Below are 27982 nucleotides of genomic sequence, written 5' to 3'. Positions count from 1 at the left end.
TACAGTTTCATTTTCTTTTATTTGTGGCACTAAAAGACACAGAGTAGAGACAGCGCGGTTTACGAGACCCCGGTTGACATTCTAGCCACAGCAGGGAGGTGAGCCGCGGCTGTCAGACCGTGCAGAGCAAAGCTTCCACTCTGGGTGATGCCTCGACGTGAAGCAGTCGTGAGACCTTAAAGTGATCTCCCCGTGTCTGTCATTCCATCAGGACAGAGATTTTATGTCACAGACTCTTGATTTCCATTCGTCTCTTTAAGAGCTCTTTTCAAATAAAGAGGCTTTAGATGGAGATGTGGAAAGTAGCGCTGGGTCTACGTTTCCTCGTAACTACCGGTGGCTAAGCACCGGGCGTGAAGATGAGCCTTCTGTAGGGCTCAGGGGAGCCACCGATCTGTTGGGCCAATGAGCCCGCACCAAACCCAAACTGTGAAATACCAGCATGGTCTTGACTCAACGGTGGCGACACGTGGACACCCAACGTCCCCGCTCTTGGCTGTGCACAGGGTTTCAGAAGGTTCTCCGGTAAGTAAGTCACTGGGCTCCGTACACGGCCGCCGTGGGGGAGGCTCATTCTACTTCACAGCCCACCGGGGACGCCGGCACTGGGGGGCACCGACCGTCCACACCCGGGTCACTCTGATCTTTGTCACCGCTGCCCTAGGAGGATCAGAAGTGCCAGACGTCAAGTGTGATTTTATTCTGGTTGATAATCATTGGTTTTCTACAAAGCTTAGTTGGTCAGATCGTGGCCTGTGACCTCCCGTTAGGCTGTAACCCCCAAATTTTTGAGGCATGAACATCCAAAGGTTTCATTACTCAACAGTCATCTTCCAGTGCTGTTCGTACTCCTAAAACGTCAGAGTGTATTACACTCAGATCGTTTCCTCTGATTTATGCGTATTTCCTTGGAATTCAGAAGATGTCAAACCACTAAGTGGTCTCAACCATCTGTATGCGGTAAAGCGTCAAAGGTCCGGAATCAGTGTAGTCACCGTAAGTAAGTGTAGTGTTGGGCTCCAGCGTTTGTATCCCCATTAACCTGCCAACAAGAGTAGGCTATTGGCAACTTCAAATATTCAGAGGCAAACACGTTTCCTTGGCACACCAGCCGTGCAGCCGAGCAGCATCTCGCCCTCCCTTGGAACCGTTTTGCAGGACTGGAAATCGATTGTGTGAGTTTGGCCTGTAGACAAGAAGATCCACCAAGTTGTGATGTCCTCGCCCCACTCCCCCCGCCACGTGGCATCCTCGTGGAGGGCTCACAGGTGGGTCTCCGCCACGGTCTGATGTTCTTGATGATTTACACGAGCAAGGGCACCTGTGGTGGAGAGAGAGCCACAGTTACTCGGGGGACCGGGAGGAGCCAACGGGGTTGGCCCAGGACGCGCGGATTTGTGTACTAAGGAGCCAAGTGCAGGATCACCCTTGCGATTACGTTCCCGGCGTGAGCTTCTACATCAATACCTGTTGTACTCGCAGCCCCAAGGAAAGTATTTCTGAACCACAAACGTGCTTAAACACTTCCAGGGACTTGCTACCACAAGTCTTTCTCAGGAAACAGTGTGTACCCACTGGAGATCTACAGGTCACCTGCCATTTGGCTGGAGCTGTTGGCTGCCCCCAGGCTCCAGCCCTCCCTGAACCCCTCCTGGCCTCTGGGATCTGCTGGGGTCTTTCTGTCCTCTGGACCAGCTTTGCAGGGGGTGCTTTTCTGTTGGGGATGCCCCTTTCTGACTGGAAACCTATGACTCCTTTGGGCTATCTCCAGAGAAAGGCTCTCCTGACCCCAGTCCTCGTCAGGGCCAACCCGATGCCCAGGGGTGCTGTGGGCTACCCCAGTTCACTACTGTGTCCCAGACTCTCTGCTCCCTCACTGCCTCAGAGCGGCTCCTCCAGGAGGAACCGTGGGACTCTCACTCCCTCCTCTGGGCGCAGAACTTACTGAGTGCTCAGTATGTAACTGTGGTATGAACGAGTGGATGCACACACATGACCCCATTCTACTAGACGCACAAGCTCAAACGTCCACTCTTAGCTCCGCCCTGCACCCTCCTGTCCAACTGCAGAAAGTCTGATTTGTAGAATTCCAAAGGAGATCTTTCACTGGCTTTAAGGGCTAAGGTTAGGGTGTCCGGGTGGTTCAGTGGGGTAAGCATCCGACGCTTGATCTCAGCTCCGATCATGACCTCAGGGTGGGGAGACTGAACCCCATGTAGGGCTTTGCGCTGGGCACAGAGTCTGCTTGGGACTCTCCCTTTCCCTCCGCCCCTCCCTCCATTTGAGCTCCCTCTCTTTCTCTCTCCATTTCTCAGATAAATAAATCTTAAAACTAAAAAAAGGCTAAGGTTAAGCGGTGTTTTGATGACAAGTAACAGGTTCACGTGAAGTCCTGTGAAAGTGACAATGGATTTCTCCATGTTGTTTCGCTGGGTTCATGCATTTGAAATCCGACTGCGCTGAAGCTCAGGCGTCTTGCTCCACCTTCTCCAGGGTGTCATCAAAGTGAACACCCAGAGGTCACGCCACAGATCGCCTTGAACACAAACAGCCACCACCACCACCACACACAGAATATTCCTGTGTGTGCCATGTGCCAGGTACCACGTGTGCAGGTACCACGTGTGCAAACCGTGTGCAAGTCTCTCACTGAAACTTGAGCTCAACCAATCAGTGATGCATCGCTGCCATAGTATCATCGCAAGTACTGCCTCCACTATACAGATGAGGACACTGTGGTTTAGACGAGGTAACCTGCTCCCGATCAAATACCAGGAAGCTGTAAACCCGACTCTGCTCACCTGACAAGCGCTCATGGCCCCAGACCATGGACCCACGTGGCTCTGCATGCGTCATCTGGACAAGCACACCAGCCCTCAGCCTCTTGGCTCCCTCAGCCTCCCCTTGGCTTCAGGTGCCTCCATTCCCAGCTGAGAGATGAAATAGGACAAGAATTGGGGCGTGGGGGGTACTGAGGGAGACGACTCTGTTCTGAGCCTCTTGAGGCCGAGCCTGTGGAACACACTGTGCATGTCAAGGGGGGGGGCTGGAGTCAGTGTCGCCTGTAGGCCCAGGAGGGGGACAGTCTGGGGCTTGCGGAGGCCCAATGAAGGGTCTGCTCAGGGCAGCGAGGGCATTTGCAAGAGAAGAGGTTGTAGGGCTAAGTCCAGGGGCCTCTGCATGGAGCCCAGGACAGGCCTGGGCAGGGGAAGGGGCGCCCAAAGGAGACTCCAAACACGTGGCCAGAGGTGGGGGTCATTGGGAGCCTGCTTGTTGAGAGGCAGGGAGAGTCTCGCAAGGAGGGTAAGTAAGCACATCAGCAGCAAGCAGTGCCAGGCGATATGAAGAGCCCAGAACGCGGACCACATGGATGAACGCACTTTAAAGGCGTATGTTAGCTTCTCCAAACACTACACACCTTCGCAGGCGAGTGTTAATCTGAAAAAGCACAACACGTTCCTCGCAGAACGTCCAGGAGGTCCAGAAATATGGCAGACAGTGTGGGTGCAGGTTGAAGAGAAACAGTGCGGCCAGCATGCTGCTGACAATGTCGCTCCATCTCCTGACCTTGCAAAACCTAAGGAGCAAAGGAGACGTGTCCAAGGACACAGCAGCAGCGCTGACCTTGCCGAGGGCAGTTCTGGGAGCGGTGGGCACAATGTGGTGGCGGAGGGACGGGGGCGCCTGTGCCGTATGGCTGGGAGCCTAGCCGTGAAGGTGGACACAGCGGGACAGGTGACCCACTTTGACCCACTCATGACCTTTGCTAAAACCAAGAGTTGGGCGCTCGGGGGCGGGTGGACACGGCGGAGGGAGGGACTTAGAAAATATTTACTTACTGTTACTGTTTTCACGGTGTAACTGCACGTTTAAAGTGTGAAATGTGATGCATTCTGATAGACACAAATGCCCATGAAGCCATCGGCACAATCGAGATCGTGAACATATCTACCACACCCAAGGGTGTCCTCATCCTCCTTTTAATCCCTCCTCCCTCCAAATCATCTGCTGATGATCTCTAACACCCTATCCCTATGGCTTAGTCTGCATTTTCTAGAACCTTATTATTTTTTTTTTAAGATTCTATTTTATTTTGAGAGAAAGCAGCACACCTAGCATGTGCGAGAGAGGGGGAGGAGGAGAGGGAGAGAGAATCTCAAGCAGACTCCCCGCTGAACGTGAAGCCTGACATGGGGCACAGCCTCATGACCCTGAGATCAGGACCTTCGCCAAACCCAAGAGTTGGGCGCTTAACTGACTGAGCCACCCAGGCGCCCCTCTAGAACTTTATACAAATAATGTACTTCTATTTCCGGTCTGGCTTCTCTCAGCCTAAGTATTCTGAAGTTCATCTATGCCATTGCAGGTACCCACATTCCTTACATGGCGATGTAGTGATTCACTGTATGGATTTACCGCAGTTCGCTTATCATTAACCTGTTGATGGACATTGGGTTGTTTCCAGTTTGAGGAAATTACCGATAAAACTGCTACGTATACTGCATGTGAACACGGTCCCTGTATTTACATAGGTTTCATTTCTCTTGGGTAAGGAGCAGGATGGCTGGACCACATGGTAGTTGCAGGTGTAACTCTTTAAGAAAAGGTTCCTAACTCTGGGAAACGAACTAGGGGTGGTGGAAGGGGAGGAGGGCGGGGGGTGGGGGTGACTGGGTGACGGGCACTGAGGGGGGCACTTGACGAGATGAGCACTGGGTGTTATGCTGTATGTTGGTAAATTGAACACCAATAAAAAATAAATTTATATATATAAAAAAAAGAAATGGTTGAACCAGATTTCAAAGTAGTTGTGTCATTTTACATTCCCACTCACAGGTCTTGGGAGTCCCATCTTGTCGACACTCTGTGCTATCATTTTTAAATTGAACTGCAGCCATTTTAGTAGGTACGAAGGCGGGTATCCTATGGTTTTAACTTGCATTTTCATGATGATCAAGATGTGGAGCATCTTTTTGTGTGTCTGTTTGCATCTGTGTATCATCCCTATTCCAATATCTGGCCCACTCTCTGACTTGTTTGCTTTCTTATGGTTTCTTTATGAATCCTAAATATATGTCCTTTATCAAATAAACGTTTTGCCAATATGTAGTCATAGTCTGAGGCTTGCATTCTCATTCTTCTGGTATGTTCTTCTGAAGGGCAGAAGGTTTTAATTTCAATGAAATCCAATTTATCAATCCTTCTTTATATGGATTGTGCTTTTGGTTTCCAACCCAAGATGTTTTTGCTTAAGCCAAGGTCACAAGAATTTTTCTCCTATGTGTCCTTCTAGAAATTTTATAGTTCTCAGTTTCAGATTTAGATACATGATTAATTCTGAGTTTCATAATGTGAGGTATGGATCAAAGTTAATTATCATGCATAAGAATATCCAATGATTGCAATGCCAATGCCATTTTTGAAAAAAAAAAAAACTGTCCTTTCTTCAGAGTTGCCTCTCTACCTTTGTCAAAAATAATTTATGTAAATATGTGGGTCTATTTGTGGGCTCTACTCTGTTTCATTGCCCTATCTGATGTCAGCACCAGATTGTCTTAATTACTTTGGCAGCATAATAAGTGTTGAAATGAAGAAGCAATAGTCCACCATCTTGAATCTTTTTCAAAGTAGTTCTGACTATTCTAGGTGTTTGCATTTCTATCTCAATTTTAGAAGCAGTTTGTCAGTTTCTATGAAAAGCCTGTTGGGATACTGACTGGGTTTACATGGAATTTACAGTTCAACTTGGGGAGCATAATCATCTTAAGTTTGCAAAATAGGATATACCCACCTATTTCTTTAGGTCTTCTTGAAATTCTCTCAGCGATGCTCTGTGGTTATGTACACCTTTGATCAGATTCATCCCTAAGTGTTAATATTTTTTTGATTCTTGAGTCAAAATAATTCTTGAAAATTATTATTTTAAAAAAATAGAATTTCTGATTGTTGCTAATACTAGAAAATACAGCTGTATTTGTAATGTTGCTGTATCCTCTAACATTGTCAGGCTTATTTATTAAACTTAGAATCTATCTGTAGATCCCATTGGGTTTTCTAACATAGACCATTATATGGCTTTTTTTTTTGCAATCAGGATGCATTTCTTTCCCCTCTTCCTTCCTGAATAGAAGCAGTGAAAGCAGACATTCTTGCTTTTTTTCTGATTCCAGGGGAAAGTGTTTGCTCTTCCATCATGATCTATGATGTTAGCTGTGGGTTTTTTATTGATGCCTTTTACCAGTTCTTTTTTATTTATTCATGAGAGACACAGAGAAAGAAGTAGAGACACAGGCAGAGGGGGAAGCAGGCTCCCTGCGGAGAGCCCGATGGGGACTCGATCCTGGGACCCCAGGATCATGCTCTGAGCCGAAGGCAGGTGCTCAACTGCTGAGCCACCCAGGTGTCCCTTTCATCAGTTATTTCTTTTCCTACTTTACATAAGTTTTTTTAAAATCAGATATGAATGTTGAATTGCCAAATTCCTTTAACGTGTCCTTTTTTAGTTTGTGAACATGAGGAATTCTCAAATATCAACCCAACCTTGCATTGTTGAGTTAAACCTCACTTGAACATGATACTCTTGTTACATATAGTTGGATGTGATTTGCTAAACTTCAATTTATATATATATATATATTTTTTTTGCATTTGTGTTCCTGAGGACTATTCTTCTATAGTTTTCTTTCCTTGTGATATCTTTGTCTAGTTTTGGTATCACGGTAACACTGTCTTTGTAGAATGAGTTGGGGGGTCATCTCTCTTCCTCAGGAAATTGTGAACAGAATTTCTAGAAAATTTGGATATGCTGCTCAGTGAATGTCCTGTGTTTAGCAGAACTCCCTAGTGAAGTCACCTGGTGTTGGTGTCAGTGCTTTGTTTTTGTTGTGTGTATGGGTAGAGGAAGACTTCTGAGTTGTAATTAAATTTAATAGATATGGGGCTACTTGGGTTATCTATTTCCTTTTGAGTGAGCTTTGATTTGTGTCTTTCAAAGAATTTGTCTATTTCATAAAGTTGTTCATAATGTTACCTTATTATCCTTTTAATATCTTTAGAATCTATAGTGATGTTACCTCCTTCCTTGCTGATCTTGACAAATTGTCTTCTTTCTTGTTCCTGATAAGTCTGGCTAGAAGTTGATCACCTGTATTGGTCTTGTAAAAGAATAAGCCATTAGTTTAAATGATTTTTTCTTTTTTCTTTCATTGATTTCTGCTCTTTTATGATTTATCTTCTTCTGCTCACTCTAGGCTTGATTTTTACTCTTCTTTTTCTAGTTTCTTAAAGATGGGAGTGAGGTCATTCATCTGTGGTCTTTCTTTTCTAGACAGTGATGTGGTGCTATATGGTGCTATAGGATTCTCCCCCAACTACTGACTTTATAGAAGCAAATGTACTTTATATTGTGTTTAAACCTACATTTGGTTCAAAATACTTTGTAATTCCCCTTTTAATTTTTTTCTTGACCCATGGGTGATTAAGAGCCATGTTATTTAGTTTTTAAACATTTGGGATTTTCCAGGATCATTTTGTTATTGATTTCTAATTTAATTCTGTTGTGGTCACAGAACATAAATGGTAATATTTGGTTTCTTTAAAAATAATTATATTAACTGTCTCCATATCCTCCTCTGCCAATTCTAACATCTGTGTCTATTTTAGGGAGGTTTTCATTGATTCATTTTCAGCATACAGTATTTCATATCCTCCTGACTCTTTGTGGTAAGGGTAATCTTTGGTTGGGTGCCGGACACTGTCAATTTTACCTTGTTGGGTGCTGCATATTTTTGGATTCCTACAAACATTCTTGAGCTTTATTCTGGGATGCAATTACGTGGAAACAGTTGGATGGTTTTGGGTGTTGCTTTGAAGATGTGCCGTGCAGCCTGAGAGCCACACAAAGTTTTCTAGTCTGGCTGTGTGAGCTCTAGGTGCTGTTTCTTCTGACCCTCTTAAGTTTTTGAACTCACCAGATGGTGCCCTTAAGGTGTGTGCATTTCGTTGTACAAACATTTTGTCTCAGAAACAATTAAAAAATATGAGCCTCTAATAATATGCACATTAAAATATTTAGGAGGGAGGTGTACTGGTGTTTGTAATTTACTTTAAAAATCCATAAAAAATAAGACTTTGTGTGGGTGGGTAGGGGGTGGATAAGTCGATAGATAGGCTAAATAAAGTAAGTCAGACAAGAAAACTACTGTATGATCTCACTTATATATGTAATCTTAAAAAAATTCAAATGCATAGAAAAAGAGATCAGACCTATGGTTACCAGAGGCAGGGAGAGGTGAGAGGGGGAAACTGGATGAAGGGGGTCATATGGTACAAGCTTCCAGTTATAAGATACATACGAACCAGAGATGTAATGCACAGCACGAGGACTACAGCTCATACCGCCATAAGGCATGGAGGGAAGCTGTTGAGAATGTAAATCCTAAAAGTTCTCATCACAAAGCAAAAAAACAAACAAAAAAACAAAACAAAACAAAAAACCTTTTTCTTTTTCTATCTCCATAAGATGAGGAATGTTAACTTACTATGGTGATCGTTTCACAGCATATGTTAAGTCAGGTCATTCTGTTGTACACCCCAAACTTACATAGTGCTCTGAATCAATAATATCTCAATTAAAGTGAAAAAAATTAGGGGCAGCTGGGTGAGCTGCTCAGGTGCCCCCCACTGTCTCCTTTCACTGAGCTTTCCGGCGGATGAGTTGGGGTGACAACTGAATGAGGGTTGGGAGTGGGCAGGAGTGGCTTGGTGTGCCTCTGTCACCTGAAGTCGGGCACATGGGGAGAAGCTGCCTTTGTAGAGCGGTTCTGTGCTGCTATGGTCAGTCTCTCAGGATCTAGAGGGTCCAGGGGAGTGTGGGTGGCTGGGCAGTCGAGGGCAGGCTGGTGAAGCCGGGATGGCCTGGCCATCACCTCCTCCCCCGGCAGCGAGCCTGCTCCGGGCGGGCCCGTGACACCCGAGTGTCAGACCGTGGGAACCCTGGGCCGGTGAGTATTTGAATCGATGGCCGGGCTGGAGACCTGGAAGGCGTGCTCACCACTGCAATTACCAATGTGATGGTTGGATCCAGATTTGAAAAGGTCTCAGTAAATTAAGAAAATATTGAGAAGGGGAAAGGAAAAACTCCTTAGTGTTGTATAAAAATGGAAATGCATGAGGACAGCACTAAGAAGACCTGGCTCACACAACAATTCAACGGCAGGGAGCTTGGTGAACCAAGCAGTTTACCAGAGTCAACCCTACGGATGGCCGCTGGCGTTGACCCAAATTTAAGCCACGTCGGTAGGTGACTGCTCTCTGGGCTGAGGCAGGGACAGCGCCTGCTGACATGATGAGTGGGCCAGCGCCAGCACAGATGTGACCAAACCAAGGTGAGCACAGAGTGGGGTGGGCGCCCACCCAGGCAGAGGGTGTGCGGACGACAGCACCGCATGGCCCAAGAGCATCGGGATGGTCCCCTGTGTCCCAGCAGCTTCAGGCTTCCCGACAGGCCCCCTTTTGTTTTGGTTGAACAAGAAGAAAGTCAACGAAGGGACAAAGCTTAGGGTTTGAGGCCAACCCAGAAAGTCGTAAAAATATCCACGACTCGTGGTGTTTCCTTGCCTGCCAAGAGGAATGATGTTAAGATGGAAAGAGGCAAAAGGGACAGTGGTGACAGGGCAATGGTGTCCAGTGGAGGAAAGGAAGTGTGGGAGCAGCAGGACTGTCTACCGAGCTCCCTGCTCCCGCTGCGGACAGATTAGCTCCGTCCGGGGCGCTGCTGAGCTACTGGCCAACTTGGAAGAATGGGAACAGGACGAAGAAGGGGACACGGGGGAGGTAAAGAACGCATCTAATTTTCCAAAGGAAAAGAGGACAGTTTTTTCCAGCTTGAAGCCGGTTCTCGGCACGGTGTTACAGGGCTGATGGAATAGGAGGGCGATGGGCGTGCGGGCGCAGGGGGTGCTGCGCTCCTAGGCGGGAGCCGGGAACCCCACCAGGCTACGGGTAAGTTAGTTCCCTCTGTCCCTTGTCCCTGGGAACCGGTACCCAGCACCCTCTGTGCGCCAGGCCCGGGCACGGTGCTGCCGTGCGCTAGGAGGGGTGAGCACCAAGCCGCGGCACTGATCATTCTAGAAGTTAGAGCTGTGGTTGGGCACGAAGGGAGCTGGCGTGATGCTATGAGAGGGGAACCCACGCGACGTTTCGGAGGCCCTGTGTGCTGAACGCAGGAACATGTGGGGTGTCGGGGGTGGCTGGGAAACCACGGGGGACTGGCTGCCAGGAGGGCTGCAAGGGGTCACCGCACTGGTGTCTTCCCAGGGAAACAGGTAACCGGATAGATGTGAACCGGGCCACACGGTCCCATGCCCCAGGGCAGCACAGCCAGGACTGACCCGCCTGAACTCTGACCTTGTCCACTTTGACCCACACGTCATCGAGGTTCACATAACGAGCGGCCCAAACTGAGCGAGCGGCGCAATTACGGCTCGGGGTGACTTGCATGTTCCCACACAGGTCACCGTTTGTGGCTTCTCTGATTGCCCCCAGGAGGACACCCACGGGCCTGGAAGCAAGAGGTTTGCCTCTGCCATTGGTTTGTCTCCTGGGCATTGATGGAGATGGGGTCACCTGCCTGATGGCGTCTCTTGGGGTCCATGGTCAAGACCATGCATCATGAGGCACGAGTGGCCGGCACCACTCCCCTCCCGCAGTCCCACGAGGCCCCAGCAGAGGCGGGAACGGGGGCAAGGCCCCTTGCGGGGTCCCCAGAGCCACTGGGCTGCCCGCGCTGGGCCCATAGGGAGCCTCAGCAGCAGTGTCCCCCCTGGTAAGGCCTGGGGTTAGTCGTCATGTCTGCCCCCCGCCTGCCTGTCCAGGGGACAGAAGCCACAGCCTTTATGCCCAAGTGGGTGACAAAGCATAAACCTGGAGGAAAGCTACGACACACGAGGAGGGATCTCTGGGCCTCTCATCACGTCCCTAAGTTGGTGAGAAGGCCCTAGGGTCAGCGACATGCTCCACACCCTCCCTTTGTGGCTGAGAGCCGGCGAGGGCGCAGACCCTGCCTCGCCCATGGTCTGTCCTGAGCAGGACTACAGCCCTGGACCCCGGGGGCTCCTCGGGAAATGCTTGCAGCCTAGATGGTTGGACGTGTGAATGTCTTATATGTAAACACAGATTAACCGGGTGCCTGGGGTGCGTTCCAGGCTCCCCAAGTTACGCCCTTACGACAGACCAATGAGGGCTGTCAGGTGCATGCAGGCTCCCCGTTACCGTGAGCGCAGGATGGACTCGGGGAAGGAAGTGGGTGCTGGCCGTCCAAGCGGGCCCTGCATTCAGGAGGGGCAGGTGCCACTCAAGAAGGACCCACAAGTGCTCTCACCAGAGCTGGAAATTTCTCCCACAGATACGGAGGCCGAGAAATTATCTCGTTCACGCCCTGAAGGCAAATGTACTTTTAATTGCCTTGAAAAATGCCAGTCGTTTTTTGACTTTTTTTTTTTTCTAAATAGGCTCCACTTCCAGCGCGGGGCTGGAACTCAGGACCCTGCCATCAAGACCTGAGCTGAGACCAAGAGTCAGGTGCTCAACTCACTGAGCCAGGTACGCACCCCGGTGCCGGCCATGTCTAAGGATGATTCCTTCTGTGTCAAACCGACCCTGTTGCATTTTCCCGTAAGTAGCATCCCTGGCAACGCAGAACTTGTATGATATGGGGGGGGGCTTCTGAGTTTTACCCCGATGGTCCTGCATCTCTGAGGGTCCTGCCAGAAAGGCTGGGCACCCCAGGGAGGACGAAGAGGTTGGCGTGACAACAGGCCGCCGGCCTCCCCTGGACCAGAGCGGAGGGGGTGGTGCAGATGCAGTTAGGGGTGCAGGTGCGGAGGGGACCCTGCTGGGACCCCGGAGTTGGTCTGCAGGCGACCCCATGGTGAAGGCGCTCTCCCTCTGCTCCCTGGGGCGAGGGACTTACTGCCACGTGGCTCCTGGGTGACCTCCCAGGCCCCCCACGAACGATCGCACGGCCACCCACTGTCACCTTTCTCAATCTTGCGGCCCCTGTGCCGGAGCGGATGGCGTCCATCAGGGCCTGCCTGGCTTCGGCGGGGCTGCCTGAGCTGGACCTGGATGCCGTCCTGGGCGCAGGGGGAGCCTGGGTGGCTGGAGGGCGCGGGGCCGGTGGGGCTGGCGGGGCCGGGATGCCAAGCTCAGGTAGTGCTGGGGGCTCCAGCGGCGATCCGCATTCCTGCTGTGACAGCTCGGCGTCCCGGAGGCTCCGCAGCTCCTCGGAGGCGAAGGAGGACACCTAGCAATGACAGTGGTACACGATAAGGTCCCAGAGGGCATCTGGGGGGGGCGCCCGCCGCCTCGCTCAGCCCGCAGTGCCCCCGCGGGTGCAGCCTCGCTGCCTCAGTTCCCCAGCCAGCGCTGAGGGCAGGGAGCGGGGTGGCAGTGCCGCCTCCCTGAGCCACCCTGCCCTCCTGCTGCGCCTCGGCGGGTGAGCACACACCGGAGGCCACCTGCCCACTCCGCCCGGTTTTCGGGGAGTAACACATTGTCACCCTGGGCCTCGGGTTGTGCAGCGGGATGCTGGAGAACTGTGTCCTGCCCCCAAGCCCGAGCACCTGGGCTCCTGAGGCCTGGCCAGGCGAGCATCCCGGCAGCAGCCCCTGTGCCCGGAGGTGAGGCAGCCCCGCAGCCACGCCGGGTCCCCAAGAAGGTGCGACATGGCCCCAGCCGACCCGGCAGGTGCACGGCTCTGGGGGCGCCCAGGCCTCAGCCACCCCGGGTCCCCGAAGGGGCGGGACACAGCCCTAGCCAGCCCAGCAGGTGCACGGCTCCAGTGCACAGCAGATGCACGAAGCCCAGGCCTCGCATGCAGGGGCTGCCCGTCCCCGCAGCCACACCGGGTCCCCGAGAGGGCAGGATGCAGCCCAAGCCAGCCTGGCAGGTGCACAGCTCTGGGGTCACCCAGGCCTCGCGTGCAGGGGCTGTCTCTCTCATGGTGGCTTAGCAGATGCTCCCGACCCGGGGGGAGGGGGCGGCCCCGGCCTGCGTGGCGCCGCAAGGGGGCTGTGGGGATGGGGGACGGTGCCACCGCGCCCTGCCAGCCTCCTCTTACCTTCCGCAGGCTGCAGGCCCCGCTGTGCCCTCGGATGGCCGCCAGCAGCGCGGAGCGCTCGCCCGCTGGCTCTGCGGAGGACGGCTTCCTCGGGCCGCCCTCGGAGCCGGGTTCTGCAACCTGGAATACTCAGGGTCAACACGGGTCACCCGGAAGGGGAATGCGGGCTGGGGGCGGCCCGCAGGAAAAGCAGTAGCTGCCCGGAGGGCTCTGGGGTGATGCACAGCTCCCCCCCACCCGGAGGAGGAACACCTGTCACGGGGCGCTGGGGAGGGAACACTGCAGACTGGGCTCCGGGCGCCTAAGGAGCAAAGGGCCCGCGCGCGGGTGAGGCTCGGCACGACGGACTCATGCAGCCGGTGTGCGCCCTGAAGCCTCGCAGGCCTGAATGAGGACCCTGGTCCCTGCCTTCTGGCAGCGTGACCTAGGGCGTGCCCTCGACTGTGCCCTGCCTCGGTTTCCCATCTGCAAAATGCAGCAAGGCTCTCCCCGTCTTGGCCTTCGGAGCCGAGTCCCCAGTACGTTTGGGGGTGGGGGTGGGGGCAGCGTCACAAACCGTCCCTATCGTTACTGAACGGCGACCCTCCGAGCTGCTGAAGTGCAGGAGCGTCAGGTGCGAGGGGCCCTGGCCTGCCTCCTCATGGACTCACCCCTGGGTCCAGGACCGCTCGGGGATGCTCTGCCCCGACCCCCGACCCCCACCCCGCCGCTCCCCTGGGCCCGGATGTGGACATGTTATTGTTGGTCCCCAGGGGAGTCGGGGGCTTAAAGGCAGGGGGGTCGACCCCAGGCTGTTGGTTTGTGTCCCCCCCCGTGGTTCTATATACTGTGAGGCAGCCGGGGGGAACCGGAACCCGGGCACCCGCCCCGCTGTCCCACTCGCCCCTCCCCTCCTCTGGTGCCCCCCGGCACCTGCGCCCACGCCTGTGCCCTCACGTGGGCCCGCTGCTCACCTTGCGCAGCCTGTCCTTCCCTCCTGCCGAGTGGATGGCCTCCATCAGGGCGCTGTGCAGCGACGTGTCTTTCGGAGCTGGCTTCTGGACCACTGGGCGGAATTTCTTCTTTGGCCCGAAGATGCTGGGGGGCAGGGTGCCATCGGGTTCGTGTCCTGTGCACGGCACACTCGGTTTTTCCTCCTGTTCCAGGGGCTCCTGCCTGGCGCCATCATTGGTGTCCAGCCCGCCCGGGGAGCGAGGGGGCTTGGTGTGGAGGGGGACCCACCTGGACCCATTCGCCAGGGTCCTGCCAGGGGTCTGGTCGTCTCCTGAGCGGGGGCGGGGGGGACTGTCCAGCTTGCACTGGGGGGCGGACGCGGGGCTGGTGCCGGGGTGGCCTGGGCTTTGCCTTCCCCGGAGGCTGCAGCTCTGCACCGTGCAGACGCGATCGTGCTGGGACACGGTGACCGGGGGGACACAGGGGCTCCTGCGGAGGCCAGCAGGAGGGGCCTGGGCGGACGACGCTCCCTCGAGGCTGCTGCCCTGGGCGCCCCCGGCCGCCGCCCCCGGGTCAGCACGGGCGGGAGGCTGTAGGGCCGGCGCCCGGCCTTCCCCGTCCTGCTGTGCGTTCCCGGGCATCCTCACCGCAGCGGCCGGGGCGCCCTGGGGCCCGATGCGCTTGGCAATGGCAGAGGCCACGTACTGACTGGAGGTCCTCCTCTGAGGCTTCAGAAATGAGACTTCCGTGGCGCTCGCTGCTGGCACGTTCACGGGACAAGTGGCCGGGGCGGGCAGCCGGCTTCTGGCCTCCTCGGGGCGCGCGGGCTGCTGCAGGGGCTGCGGCGCTGCGGGGCCCGGGAAGCTCGGTTCCGCCCCGCGTCCCACATCTCGAGGCTTCGGCTTCGGGGGTGTGATAGGGCCGGGGGTCCCCTGGCCTGAGCGTGTCTCCGTGGAGCCGGACCTCCAGAATTCTTTGACTTTTCCAACGGGCTGGGTTTCCACGTCGAGAGTGGATGACGACGGGGTTATGGTCCTGCCCCCGTGCGCGTGGGGACTCACCAGATTCCCCAGCTCGTCGATCTTGATGGCACCCGTTGAGAGCGACACTCCTCGGTCGTAACACCTCATCTCCGACCTCGGGGGGACGATTTTGTACGTCGTGAGGCCGTATTTCAGTCCGTAGCTTCCCCCGGGGCTGGGGTCCCGTTGATACCAGGGCGGTGGAGCTGGGCCACTACCTGCCCCCTGGGCCTCCTTGCCCCTCGCGGGCTGCAGCCTCGCCGCCTCGTGGGCCTGCGCCTTCCCGCCGAGGCCAGGGCCGGGCCCCTCTCCGCCCCCCTGCGTGTCTGGGGGGTGCGTGTGCAGCGCCGCCGCACAGCCCGTCTCGGGCTCTGTTTTATTCAGATTTTCAGCATCACAGGGGTTGGCCGAGGCAGGCTTGCTTTCTGTCCCTATGTCGTGGGGAGGAGCGGGTGAGTGGGGCACGTGTGTCCTCCTTCCGAGTGGCCGGCTGTGCTCCTCCGGCGGGGGCGCGGGGGGCATGGGGGGCGCCCCCCTGTCAGCCACGCCCCCTAGGTCAAAAGAACCAGCGTTGTTGTTTCTATTGGAAAACAGCCCCGAGTCCACGGGGTCATCCAAAACCTCCCCGATGAAGGTGACCGGGATCACGTCGGCCTCTCCGTCGGGGCCGGTGGCGTCCGGCATGCGGTGGTGGGAGACGCCGCTCGCGGGCCCGGTCGGCAGGTGGGGGGTCCCGTCTCGTTCTGCAAAGAGGGACAAACAAGCACAGGTTGGCATCACTGGGAACGGTTCCGGGCCAATTAGTACCACATTTTTGCCAACATCCTTCAATTATGAACAAGATCTGTGGGTTGGGGCCCCTGGAAACAGCCTCCGCATGGAACCTGAAGGGGACTTTGGGGTTTCGACCTTCAGCTTGCTCTCGTTCATCAGAAGCACCGCGAGCCACATGGGACGACGTGCTCACGCCTTTAAGACGTAGGTGATGAACCTCGGGCATCTCTGAGGGATGCAGCACACGTGGTCCGAGCCACAGGGACACGGGACGCCCCACTTAGCGTTTCAGCTCTGTTTACCACGTCTTCTGAGGACAAAAGGCAGACAACGAGGGGACTACCCATCGGCTCTGCCATCTGTTTCCTTCTGGCTTTTGTTTTGTTCTCCCTTAAGGCCCGGCCAGGATCTAACTTCTGCACCACTGTCGCTGTGGGCTCTTGTTTGGAAGGCTCCCTGGTGGCCTCCTGGGAGCTTCTGCATCTGCTGCAGCTGTGCAGCACTATCTCCCCACCTCCCAAAACCTGTCTGCACAATAGCAGGTGCTTCACCACCAGCGGGTGGGTGGTCCAGGCGGTGCCTACGGAGTCGCCCTTCGAAATGTGCTATAGGTCAGCAAGCAGCGGGGTGGACATCTCAGTCAGGGAAGCTGCTCACCTGTGTCATCCAGGGTTTCCCAAACCAACTTGGGGCCGGAGAACTTTGCTTTCCTGACGTGTGTGGAGTCCCTCCTAATGTGCAAAGTCGGGATGGTCCAGAGAGCATGTGAGCAGCTGTTAGACGTCCCCACAGCACCAGCCCCGATGGAAGGCGACCTCTGGGGCTGTGCTCACCCACCCAGAACCTTCCCTCCTGCAGCTGCATGGAGCTTGATGGGACAAAACAACCCCCAGGGTCTAGGGCCACAGGGTGCAATACTGCAGCAGGAGGGAGGGGGGCCTCACCTGCCAGCTCCTCGTCCAGTTCCTCAAGGGTTTTCTGGAACCGCCCGGTGATAGACAGGTCTTCCTTGCTGTCGGAGGTTAGGGCAGCTTCAGGTCTAGGGAAGACCAGACAGAAAGGAAGGGCATTCATTTCTCTCATTCTCCTTTTTACTATTTTCTGGAAACACGTGAGGAAGGCACAAGGCACAGTCATGTTTGCTCGTGGGGGTCCTGCAGCCCCCGGGGCACAGACCAGGTGTGTGTGTGTGTGTGTGTGTGTGTGTACACGTGTGTGCACGCAGAAGCAACAATGACAACAGCAGGGACAGTGATGACCGTCCCCTCGAGACTGGAGGAAACACCTCCCGGGAGCCCAGGGCAGCCTGCACCCGCCACAGATGGGACTGTCGCACGGATTATCTGGTTATAAACCCCACAAGCCATGTATAAGGCAGGTAGTGCTCTCGTTGTTTACAGATAGGAAACCAGGTGCCCAGAGATGGAGATACACGCCCAAGGTCACCGGGGCTCCAGACCCTGGGCGGGGGGCAGGGGAGGGGGAGCCGGCCAGGTCTGAGGTCCAGAGGCACGATGTGGCCCCCGCCACCCGGACATCTAGGAAGATGTCAAGCCGCCCACGGAGGAGAGCCGGATCTCGCCTTGCGTCACCGGGGCAGTACCGTCCACGGGGCGACGGGTGCCAAAACAATTTCAGGGCAGCCTTTGCAAGGGCTCTCGTCTCTGTTCTCTCCGCGGCGAGAGAACAGAGACATGTCGGGGGCCATTGTCTCCCTTCCGTGAAAGCCGGAGGTCTTTTCCGCTGATTGTTAAAATTGAGGACCAATTTCCATCGTTGCTAATCAGGGCCAGATAATGATGCACCACATGGGCTCTCCGCAATCCTCACTTACGTAGCAGAGTTTGTGTTCTGATAAATGAGTCTTTCTTACTTGGTGGCTGTGTCCTTTTAGGAGTCAGGAAGCGGCTTCCAGATTAGTCTCCGCTAATGTCCTTTGACAAGCCAGACAAAAGGGGCTGGTTGGGGATGTGTGGGCATGTGGGCCAATTACTAAGGATCGGACGGAGCAAAGGCTGCTTGCCGACCGCTCTTGCTGGGGCCCTAATTGAGTGCATTTTGTTAAAGTTGTGGTTTTCTCTTTCATGGAACCTGATGGTTTAAATACATTTAATTTAAATAGGTAACAAAGTACGGGGCAGAGGGTTTTTTTTTTAACGCACGGTGCTACGTTAGATTGTATTTGAAACCGAAAACCGCGCTTTTTAAAATGCTTGCTCTACGTTTGGGGATGCTTAAGGCCCAGCTAAATAAAATCCTCCAAGTGTTTTTGCTTCAAAGTACTTGCTTTTGCTTCAAAGTATGTCAAGCCACAGAGCTCTAAGACAGCAGGGAAATATTGGTATGAATTAGAAACCCATTTAAGACAAAAATCCCACTAATGCCATCACGTTATAAACGTTAAACTAGACACAAGTCACTGCAAGCTGACGAAATGCAGCAAAGCTGAGACCCTCACACATGTTGCTACCGGAAAGTCGTGGAAATGCGCGTTGAGAAACCAAAACATCGCGTTACGTTGGTAAGAACAGTTGGTTCACGAGTCTCCTTTGGTGAGTTGCCTTAAGGAAATGATCCCATAGCAAGCGGAATGGAAACACGAATGATGTTCGTCGAGTTTATGGGAGGAATTCCAGAATATCCAGCAACACTGCGTGTTGATTTGAAAGGGCTTTAAAATCTGTGAATATGATGAGCCTGGAGTCCATGTGGAGACACAGATCAATGCTTAAGCCAGCGCGGTTGCGTGGGAAAAAAAAATCAAGATATATGCACACGGGGGAGCATGGTGATCTAGAAATAGCACACGCCCGTGGACGAGGGTGGTAGAAATTCAGACAACCACCACTAACCACTGTGATTTGTTGAAATGGAGGAACTACACTATTTTATCATTTTTGCCATGGATTCTATAGCTTGAATGCTAAGCAATTTCTTAGCAAATTTTTAAAGACTATATTTATTGATTAGAGAAAGAGAGAGGGAAACATTCAGGCAGATTCTGCACTCAGTGCAGAGCCTGATGCAGGGATTGATCCCACGACCCAGAGATCACGATCTGAAATCAAGAGTTGGACTTAACCAACTGAGCCACCCAGGTGCCCCATTGGCAATGTTTTAAATATTTTGGGGCCCTTCTTGACCATGAATGAGAACTCTTTTTTGCAAACTAGTTCACATTTTTGTGAAATACGCAGGGTACATCATGCTTACGGTTTGATTTTGTTACCAGTATGGAACAATCCCAGTGAGGAGCTGTCAGCCTGACAACCATAAATGGTGGCAGAGACCAGGCCTTCGTGCGAGCTCTTCTCTGTCTTTCTCATAGCCAGACCCAAGCCTGAGGCTGCCCCCTAAGAAGCCATGAGGAGCCAGACTCCAGGGTTTGGGGCTCCTCAGCTGTTCCCCACCCTGCCACAGTCCGAGCCTTCGTGCTGAAGTCTGGGGACCCTGCGCCGAGTCCTATTCCCTCCTGCCTGCCTCTGCTCCCTTGCACCCCCTCACCTCTGTTGGCCTCAGTGGCACCGCACAGACTCCCCCAGGTTCCGTTGCTCAGTTTTGGCTCTGCTGACACTGTCTGATCCCCCTCTGTCCGCCTCAGACCTCACATGGTCCTGTGACCAGATCCTCCGACCCAGGCCTGGTTCCTTGGAGCCCTGCCTGCACAAGGGGACGGGGTAGACATGTGATTGGAGCCAGCAGCCTGGGAGGGAGGGTCTGCCCGCCGTCCTTGGCCGGGTATTGCTCCCGAGGCTGCAGACCCCCTGGCATCTCTAGGCCTGGAGACTACTTGGCTCCTCTCTGATGCAATGCAAAGTCCCTGTGCTCTGGGCCCTGTGCTTCTCGCAAATGGATTATTTGGCAAAACCTGGAGCCAATGTCAACACACCTATGTTGCCAGCTCATGTGAAATTTCCCGAGGGAGGGATTCAGCGCTATCTGCTTTTCCTTCCTCACCCAGCCCTGTCTACTTGCCCCCAAAGGGTTAGTCATGGATTGCAACCCTTCCTCTGTCCCTGCAAAAATCAGGTCTAGGGCAGTTCATCCCAGAGACTGAGGCTGGCATTCTGTGGGCTGAGCAGGTGAACCCAAGAACGTGTGTCCCCGGAGGCAACAGCTGGCAAGGGGCGTCCGCTCTCTGGAGCTGAAAGTGAACGTGCACAGATGTTGCTCTCCTGGGCACCGTCCGCACCCCCAACACACCCCAGTCTGCAGCTAGGCTTCATGTTGACAGTCTGTTTTGGCTCAAGACCAAGAAAAATGAAGAGCAAACAAACCCGGCGCAGACACCCTGATACTGAGTTGTACACGCTGAATAAAGCACCAACAGCCTTTTCTCACACGGAGTGTGACTGCCGTGAGCACGGTGTGCGGGCCACTGCTGCGTCCACCTCGAGCGAGGAAGGGCAGGGGGTCAGGGCGTCGGGGTGGCCGAGCCCCGGCTTCGGGCAGAAGGACGATGAGGAGCAGTCCTGTCAAATCAGACCTCGGTACGTAGGTGTTTTTTGTTTTTGTTTTTTTGGTTGTCATTTTATATGAGAAAGAATAAAAAAAGAGCATGGGCTGATTCTGACCCATTCAGTCACATGAGGTCATTTCTCCCTTTTTAAGAAATTTTATGTATTTATTTGAGAGAGAGAGTGCAAGTGGGTGTCGAAGAGAGAGAAAAAGGGGTGCTTCCACAGCAGGGAGCCCACCACGGGACTCGATCCCGGGACCCTGGGATCATGACCTGAGCAGAAGGCAGATGCTTACCTGGCTGAGTGGTCATTTTTCTTTTTGATGTAGCTAAAGGAGTTTCTTTAAGTAATTTATCTGATGATAGAATCAAAAAAAAAAAAAAAAAGTCCCTTTCAGGAAGTGATTCAATTTGCTGATGATAACCAAACCGATTCATGCATTTTCACAACAATTACTTGGTACATGAAAGGCAAGAGGCTTGGGAAAATATACAGTTGATGACACTCATATGTACTTGAATTCCCCTCCCATTTACAAGCGCTCTTGTATTTATGGAGCTTCTGAGTTCTAGACCTACCGCGTCCCCTAGAAGTGGAATGGGAGCCACAGGTGTCATTTAAAATCTTGTGGTTGTGGGCAGCCCCGGTGGACCAGCGGTTTAGCGCTGCCTTCAGCCCGGGGCGTGATCCTGGGGTCCCGGGATCGAGTCCCATATCGGGGTCCCTGCATGGAGCCTGCTTCTCCCTCGGCCTGTGTCTCTGCCTCTCTCTCTCTGTGTCTCTCATGAATAAATAAAATCTTAAAAAAATAAAAATAAAAAAAATAAAATCTTGTGGTTGGAAAAAAAAAAAAACAACCCACCCCCAAACCACAAATCATAGTCCCATTAAAAACAGTAAGGAGAAATAACTGAGATTAATTTTAATTAAGCATTTTAACTTCGCCTTTATAACACCTTAATTAGCACACTTGATTTAACCCGATACCTAAGCCACATCATTACCGTCGTTACATATCATCAAGTAATTAATATGAAGAGTTCTTTCCTTCACCCGAGTCTGTGTATTCGACACTGAGAGGCACAGGTTGTGCAAGATCTGGAGTGGTTGGCATTTATTTATTTTTGGAGTGGTCTTTAAATGCTCCTTTGCAAACGTAATTACAAAGTGTCCGGGTTCCAGGAGACAGTTTGTAAGCGCTCTCCAGTCGCGAGGTTCTAGGGTTCGAGAGATGTGAGATGCTCGCACGCGCTGCTGGTCACGGAGTTCCTGTGGCTTTAGGGTCCTGGGGCCCCGGGCCGGGACCAGCTGCTGGAAAGGCAGGACCCAGTCTCTTCCAGCCCCCCCGTGGGCCTGAGCACCCTCAGTGCCTCGACGTGACCCAGAAACTCATGCCCTATAGGGCCTAGCAGGGTCTACTTCTAACGTCCTCGTGCCACGGCACGCTGTCAAGTGGGGCTCCAGGCAGAGGATGGGGGCACGGGGGATGGCAGGTAAGGCAGGGGGGCCCCTACTCCTAGAAGGGCTGCACCTTCTGTCCTCTGGGGCTCCATCCCTGCCTTCAGTGGGGTCCTAGCATTAACGAACACAGCCACAACCTCTCATCTACTCCCTGCTGCTTGAACCGGTGTTCCCCAAAGGCACCCCCAGCTTTTAGAGTCCCACAGCGCTGGTACCCCGACAGACACATTGCTCACAGCGAGACTGCCTTTAGGATTTGAGGGTTTAGAGGTAACACAAGCTCACTGTGATGTCCCCCAGGCAGGTAGGAGGCACAGCCTGTCCGTGTTCTCCCCTCATCACGCACAAACGCACGGAGACACATTTCGCTTCCCTCCACAGGTGCGATGAAGACGCAGATGATCGGAGCTAGATGCAGAGTGTACACACCAGCAAATCCCATTTCTGTTCTTCCTCGGGCAGTTGTGATACCTCGACGGCCACGGACAATAGCAGCTGTTGGCTTTGAGGGCTGCAGGGGAGGCAAGCACTGTTCTCAGGGTCGGGGCCCCTGCATCTTTCCACGTGCAAAGGAAATCCATGCCAGGTGAAGTCACGGGCCCAAAGGCACAGTTGCCCTCAAGGAGCAGATGTGACGCAGGCAGTCTGACTCTGGCCTTTCGCTGCTCCTACGTTTTAGGCCTCGTGTTAGCCCAGGCCGCATGCAAAGGGAAAGCACATCTGGGAGGAGATGTCTCAGCAAATGCAGCTAGGTCCCATGGGGTGATCCCAGCCCCGGGGGGAGCTGTGCATGGGGCCACCCCCCAGCGTCCCTGGAATAAAGGGCGTCCCCACGCATGCATCTGTGCTGCGCCTGTGCTCCTGGGCTGACTTCTACCTTGGGCTTCTTTACCGGCTGCGCCGAGTCTAGCGGAAACTGCCGGCAATGTGTCGTCCCGAGTTTGCGTTGAGCGCACACTTATTTTGCCACCAAAGATTAGAACTGGATCCAACCGAACGACTTGATGGAAAACATGTCATCTGCAGATCACGGCGCACAAGACGCATGCCAGCTATTACCAAGCACTCACACCTGCTCTTTTTAGAAAACCAGTATTAATTCTTGAGAGTCTCGCATTCAAAACGTGGCTCCAAGGGCCGTAGGCGGGGCCCGGCCGGAGGTGGCGGCTGCAGCAGCCAGAGTGGAGCCTCCAAATCAAGCGCGGGGGGCACGGGGCCGCGACTGTGCCACCCGGCTGAATGGTGGCGGAAGGCCAGGCCCAGCCGAGGCCAACCCGACAGGAGGCCTCAGGAAGTCGCGCTTGGCCTCAAGGTGGTCGGCGTGGGCCTGCGGCGATGCTAGCCAAAGGCGTTCGCGTGGCTCCCGTGCCTGCAGGGTGCGGAGAAAGGAGAAGAACCCGAGCACCCGGGGACTTGGCTCCAGAGGCCCCGCACTCGGGTCTTGTCACTCCCTCGCGGTGTCTGGCACCATAGCCAGCAGTACTCGGGGACACCCGGGTGACGAAGGGGCGCCCGAGGGACGGGGCCCCTCACCGCGCCCACTCACTGGGGACAGGCCCCAGGTGCTCAGCCTGCCCGGCACCGCAGAGGGTGCCCCGTGCTCTGCGTGCCCCCGGGGCCTGGCACTCGGACGCCACACCGCCTGGGCACTGCCACTGGCCACATGGGAACGGCCCTTCTCACCTGCGCAACCTGCCACCGGAGCCGAGGCTGCACCGGGGACCGGCAGGGCCGCGAGGACAGGCTTTGCCCTGCTGTCCCCGCGCGGCTGCAGCCCGGGAGCACAGGCGTCAGGAACTCGCGCCTGTTCCGACAAGGTCTCTGTCCCGGTGGCCGAGCTCAGCCCCGTGAAGAGCGGGGATCTTCCAGGGGGATCCGGAGCCGCCTGTGCCCGGCCTGGGTTCCTGTCCCGCGGAACCGCACCACCACCCTGAGCCCCACCTGGCTCGCCCGAGTTCCGCAGACTCGACCCTGGGCCCAGGCCCCATGCCCCCACCCGAGTCTGGCCGCAGCGCTCCCGCCCCCTGGGGCCCCCCTGCTTCTTGCTGCTCAGGCTCTCGGCGCCCCTGGCGCACACAGGCCCACAGAGCGCGCCTCTGGAACCTGCTACGCTCACGCAGAGGGATGCACCCTTCCCTATCCACGTAAGCAAGTGTGCGGCTTGCACGGGCTTTCCGTGTGACAGTGCAGACGGAAGGCATTTCAAAAACAGTGCTGATCAGAGCCTCATCCCATGAACATCCCACAAACATCCTCAGCTGCGGGGGTGAGCAGCACAGAGGCGGGCTGTTCAAACAGGCTGCTTTCCTGCAGGACTTGGAGAAGGCTGAACCGCGTGAAGAGGAGGCTGCAAGGAGGCCCTGCACCCTGCACGTATCTATCTGTGAGGATATTTCTCAAGAGCCGTCCCACAGGGGACATCCAGGCAACCCCAAAGGTATTCCAGCTCTGGAAAAGCCGCGGGCAGAGGAGGAAGGGCCAGGGCGCCCCTCCACACGGGGGTGGGGGGGGTGCGCATCTGGGAGCGACCTCACCCGGCACGCAGATGTGTTTGGTTTGGCTCTGAACGTCTGACTTGGTTGCCAATATTGAAAACTTGGGAGACCTCACGTAAAAATCTCCATTTCTGGCTTCTCTTCAAAAGCCGGCCTCGCTGGGTCTGCGATCCCTCCTGGTGAGTCTGGAAGAAGGGTGCGAGGCTGCTTTCTGGAGAGAAGACTGAGCTTTCGGGGCTGCCTACCCCCATCATCACCGGCCTGGCCCCTATGAGCCTCTGAGCTGGCAATTCCAGCTTTGTACCCGCTTCTCAGGCACCCCGAACTCGATGGAAAATCAGACATTTGGAAACAAATACGTGATAGGTCACACTGCGGTCCCTGAGGGGGTCTAACTTGTCAGTGGAGAAAACTGTAAAATAAACTTTTTAGGTGTTTCCAGATTCAAGGGCAAGCACTCCTCTGACACCAGCAGGCTGTCCAAGAATTCAACTCACTTCTGACACTAGGGACCTGGAGACACCATCCGACCCCACAGGCGGAGGGCTCAGTCCCACTGGGCTGCTCCCCAGCCCCACAGTTGGGACGCCAGCTCCCCCCCGCAACACAACCAGATTGGGGGCTTTCCAACGCCCTCCTCCTTAGGTTCAATTAATTGGCCAGGACGACTCACAGAACTCCGAGAAATGCTTATTAGGTTGACCAGTTTCTTAAAGGATATCATAAAGGATATGAATCAACAGCCAGAAGAAGAGATGCGTAAGGAGAGGTGGGGGGCAGGGGCACGGAGCTTCCATGCTTCTCCAGGACCCATTCTGGCCAACCTGTTGGTGGTTACCAACCCAGCTCTCCTACGCGGTCCTTTCTGGGTTTGGAGGAGGCCTCATTGCATCACTAAGTCCACGGCCATTGGCTGATTTTGCTTCCCAGGAAGGTCAGGAAGTGGGGCTGCAAGTTCTACCTTTTAGTCATTAGGTTGGCTCCCTTGGCAACCAGCCCCCACCCAAAGGTGCATTCCAAAAGGCACCATTAACATAACAAAAGACCTTTATCACCCTCAACACTCCGGAAATTCCAAGGCTTTTGGGAGCTGTGAGCCGGTTACTGTGGATGAAGACCAAATACTTATGAGGCTTATGTTTGGTCCTTTGAATGAGCAGACAGATATTTCTTATGAATCACAATATCGCACTGACGATGGTCATTCCCTGAGAAGTCAGGGGCAGAGGGTGGATCCCTAGCCCGTGGCAGATAATGGAACAGAACAGACAGACCTGGGGGGCTCAGAGGCTATCTCCATCCTCCTTCATCCACCCTTAGGAAAGTGACCTGCCAGGAAAATTCATGGTGCCCCGTCTCCTAAACGAACAGTAGTAATTTTGACAATGCATCCTGTTTGATAGCCGGGCCATGTGTACTGAGCCAAGCACACTGGGCATTTATAGGCTTCCCAGACCTCTGAGAGGTGGGAGGCATTAGCCCCGCCTGCAGACGCAGACCACAGGGCTGTGCCAAGTCGGGGGCTTGCAAAGACCGGGCAGCTCCTTGGTGCTGGGGGACCCAGAGCCCCCCCCTCCCTTCCCCACCACGCTACTCTCAAATTCCATGGCGCCCCAGAGACGGGGGGCAGAAAAACATGCCCTTCTCCCTGCTGGTACAAAGCGTCAGGTTCCAAAGACGGCATGATTATCCTGGCTGCGGCCACAGGCAACATTAACTCCCAGATTTGGATGGAAGTCAGCGGGGATTTTACATCAGGAGCCAATGCCAGCAAAGCAAAGGGTGACTAACGCGAGCATCCCTAGGGGCCAGAATTAAAAACGTCTGATTAGCTTCAGATGTAGAGCTCGGGGTACGCGATCCCCGGGCAAACTCACAGAAGAGACCTGGAGATGACCGTAGGGAGTTAAGTTTTGTTTTTGTTTTTTTTTTTTTTTAAGTGTTTACTGGACTAAGGAAATACCATCATTTTTCTCTGCTCTCATAGATGCAAACGGCACAGGCCAACACCTTGTGTTGGGGGCGGGGCGGGGGGTGGGCAGGGAGGAAGAAAGCAATTGCTACCTTCTAATTTCCTGCCAAATGAAATACAAACTTGGCCTTGAAATGGTCCGTAAGACGGACGAGCTGGACGTTAAAATTATTAGACAGTACAATTAACAAATGGGCAAATGCACATGATAAATCCGTAGGTAAAAATAAATAAAAAATACATTACTATTGACACTACAATTACATTAACCAGGTACAAGATTTGTGTGTCCAGAGGGACTTCGCTGGAACAAAGCATGAAAAATACAAAGGCATGCATTTGTTTTGGTTGATCAACTTAGGAAATTTTTTAGAAATTATTATTCCACTTTATTTTTGTTAATATTTCCCTAATGTTGTTTGTGTTAAACATCTAAAGGGTGAAAAAAATGGATGGGCCACAGAGAATTAACCTGCCTTTCCTAGGAAGAAGGAAGGAAGGAAGGAACAAGGGCAGTGGGGGGCTGTGCGCCGATGTCAGACAGATGAACCAGCGCTAAGGAACAGAGCGCCGGGGGCATACGTGGGATCCAAAGCAGAGCTGGGAGTCAGTGGGAAAAAAATAGATCTCCTTCTTCACATCAACCCGAAAATAAACCCAGGTAGTTGCGAAGCCCAGATGTGAGAAAGCAACACTAAACTTTCATAAGAAATTCAGATAATCTGTAGTCTCTCAGGGGATGAGATGGGTCTCTTACGTATGCAAAGATCATACACTTTCAGGAAAAAAGGGACACATGTAAGAATATTAAAATTAAAAAGCAATTTTTAAGCAACAAGAGAAAATAAGTTACATTCAAGGCATAGTCTTAAAGACTCTCTGTGTGTAGTAGAGAACTGATTTACAGATTAAGAAGAAATCAATGAATTTTTTTTTTAAATTAAAAAAAAAATAAAATTCCAGTTGTTTATTTTTCAAAGGGCAGTCTATGGGGGTGCCTGGGTGCCTCAACCCATTGAGCATCTGACTTTTGATATTGGCACAGATCATGATCTCAGGGTCATGGGATCAAGCCCTGAGTGTGGCTCTGAGAGTGATCCACTCTCCACCCCTCTACCCCTCTCCCCACTCCAGGGCACACTCTCAATCTCTCTCTCAAAATAAAAAATGTAAAAAAAAATTAAGAAAAGGGCAGTCTGTGGAAAGGCAACTCCTGCAAGAAAAAAATCAAAGCGCTAATAAACATATGGCAAAATGCTCATTCTTACTAATCAGGAAACTGTAATTTAAAAAGCACATGAAGGGGCACCTGGGAGGCCCAGGGGTTGAGCGTCTGCCTTTCAGCTCAGGGTGTGACCCTGGGGTCCTGAGATCGAGTCCTGCATCGGGCTCCCTGCAGGGAGCCTGCTTCTCCCTCTGCCTGTGTCTCTGCCTCTCTCTTTCTCTGTGTCTCTCATGGATAAATAAATAAAATCTTTGAAAAATAAAAAAAATAAGAAGCACTGAAGTGTCATCAGACACCTGTACGAGGCGCAATGAACAGGTGTACTGATCACAGGTGTTGAAGCTGGTGTGGAGTGGCAGCCCGTTAGAGCCCACTGGAGGGGCTGTAAGCCAATCATTTTGGAGACCAATTGGTCAATAGTCTGTGGCTGAGGATGAATTTTCCTGAATTTCTCTTCTAAGAAGCTCTCTATGTGAAAACTGAGACATAGGCCCAACTTCCTCATTGTTTCCAGTGGTGT

The 27982-nt window shown here is 53.5% G+C and overlaps 1 protein-coding gene across 5 annotated transcripts; it reads right to left on the bottom strand.

Annotated features, from left to right (window-relative positions):
• On the bottom strand, positions 1 to 25785 carry LOC140613196 (protein cordon-bleu-like). Of its 5 annotated transcripts, none has more exons than XM_072791701.1 (8): positions 25108 to 25245; positions 16794 to 16888; positions 16507 to 16580; positions 14074 to 15818; positions 13121 to 13240; positions 12038 to 12304; positions 3419 to 3577; positions 1 to 1321 (listed from the first exon to the last, which is right to left on the bottom strand). In XM_072791701.1, exons 4-7 carry the CDS (start codon positions 15757 to 15759, stop codon positions 3434 to 3436), a joined length of 2217 nt encoding a protein of 738 aa, XP_072647802.1. In that variant the 5' UTR covers positions 15760 to 15818; positions 16507 to 16580; positions 16794 to 16888; positions 25108 to 25245; the 3' UTR covers positions 1 to 1321; positions 3419 to 3433. The 5 variants fall into 5 exon arrangements, with proteins under 5 accessions (XP_072647802.1, XP_072647804.1, XP_072647801.1 ...); XM_072791703.1 differs by having other exon boundaries at positions 25090 to 25227; XM_072791700.1 differs by lacking the exon at positions 16507 to 16580 and having other exon boundaries at positions 25227 to 25785.
• Between the last annotated feature and the right edge of the window lie 2197 nt (positions 25786 to 27982).

This window comes from Canis lupus, chromosome 21, assembly GCF_048164855.1.
Source record: "Canis lupus baileyi chromosome 21, mCanLup2.hap1, whole genome shotgun sequence".
Lineage (NCBI taxonomy): Eukaryota > Metazoa > Chordata > Mammalia > Carnivora > Canidae > Canis > Canis lupus.
The sequence above is the reverse complement of the archived record's forward strand: the minus strand, read 5'-3'. Positions and strand labels throughout refer to the sequence as shown.

Bases quoted from the DNA above. Each gene is read 5' to 3' on its own strand.
- LOC140613196 (XM_072791700.1), bottom strand. The intron at 12,305-13,120 runs GTAAGAGGAGGC...TGTCATTGCTAG, and splicing joins GGGCCTGCAGCCTGCGGAAG to GTGTCCTCCTTCGCCTCCGA. The intron at 3,578-12,037 runs GTGACAGTGGGT...TTTGCTCCTTAG, and splicing joins GGGCCGCAAGATTGAGAAAG to GTTTTGCAAGGTCAGGAGAT.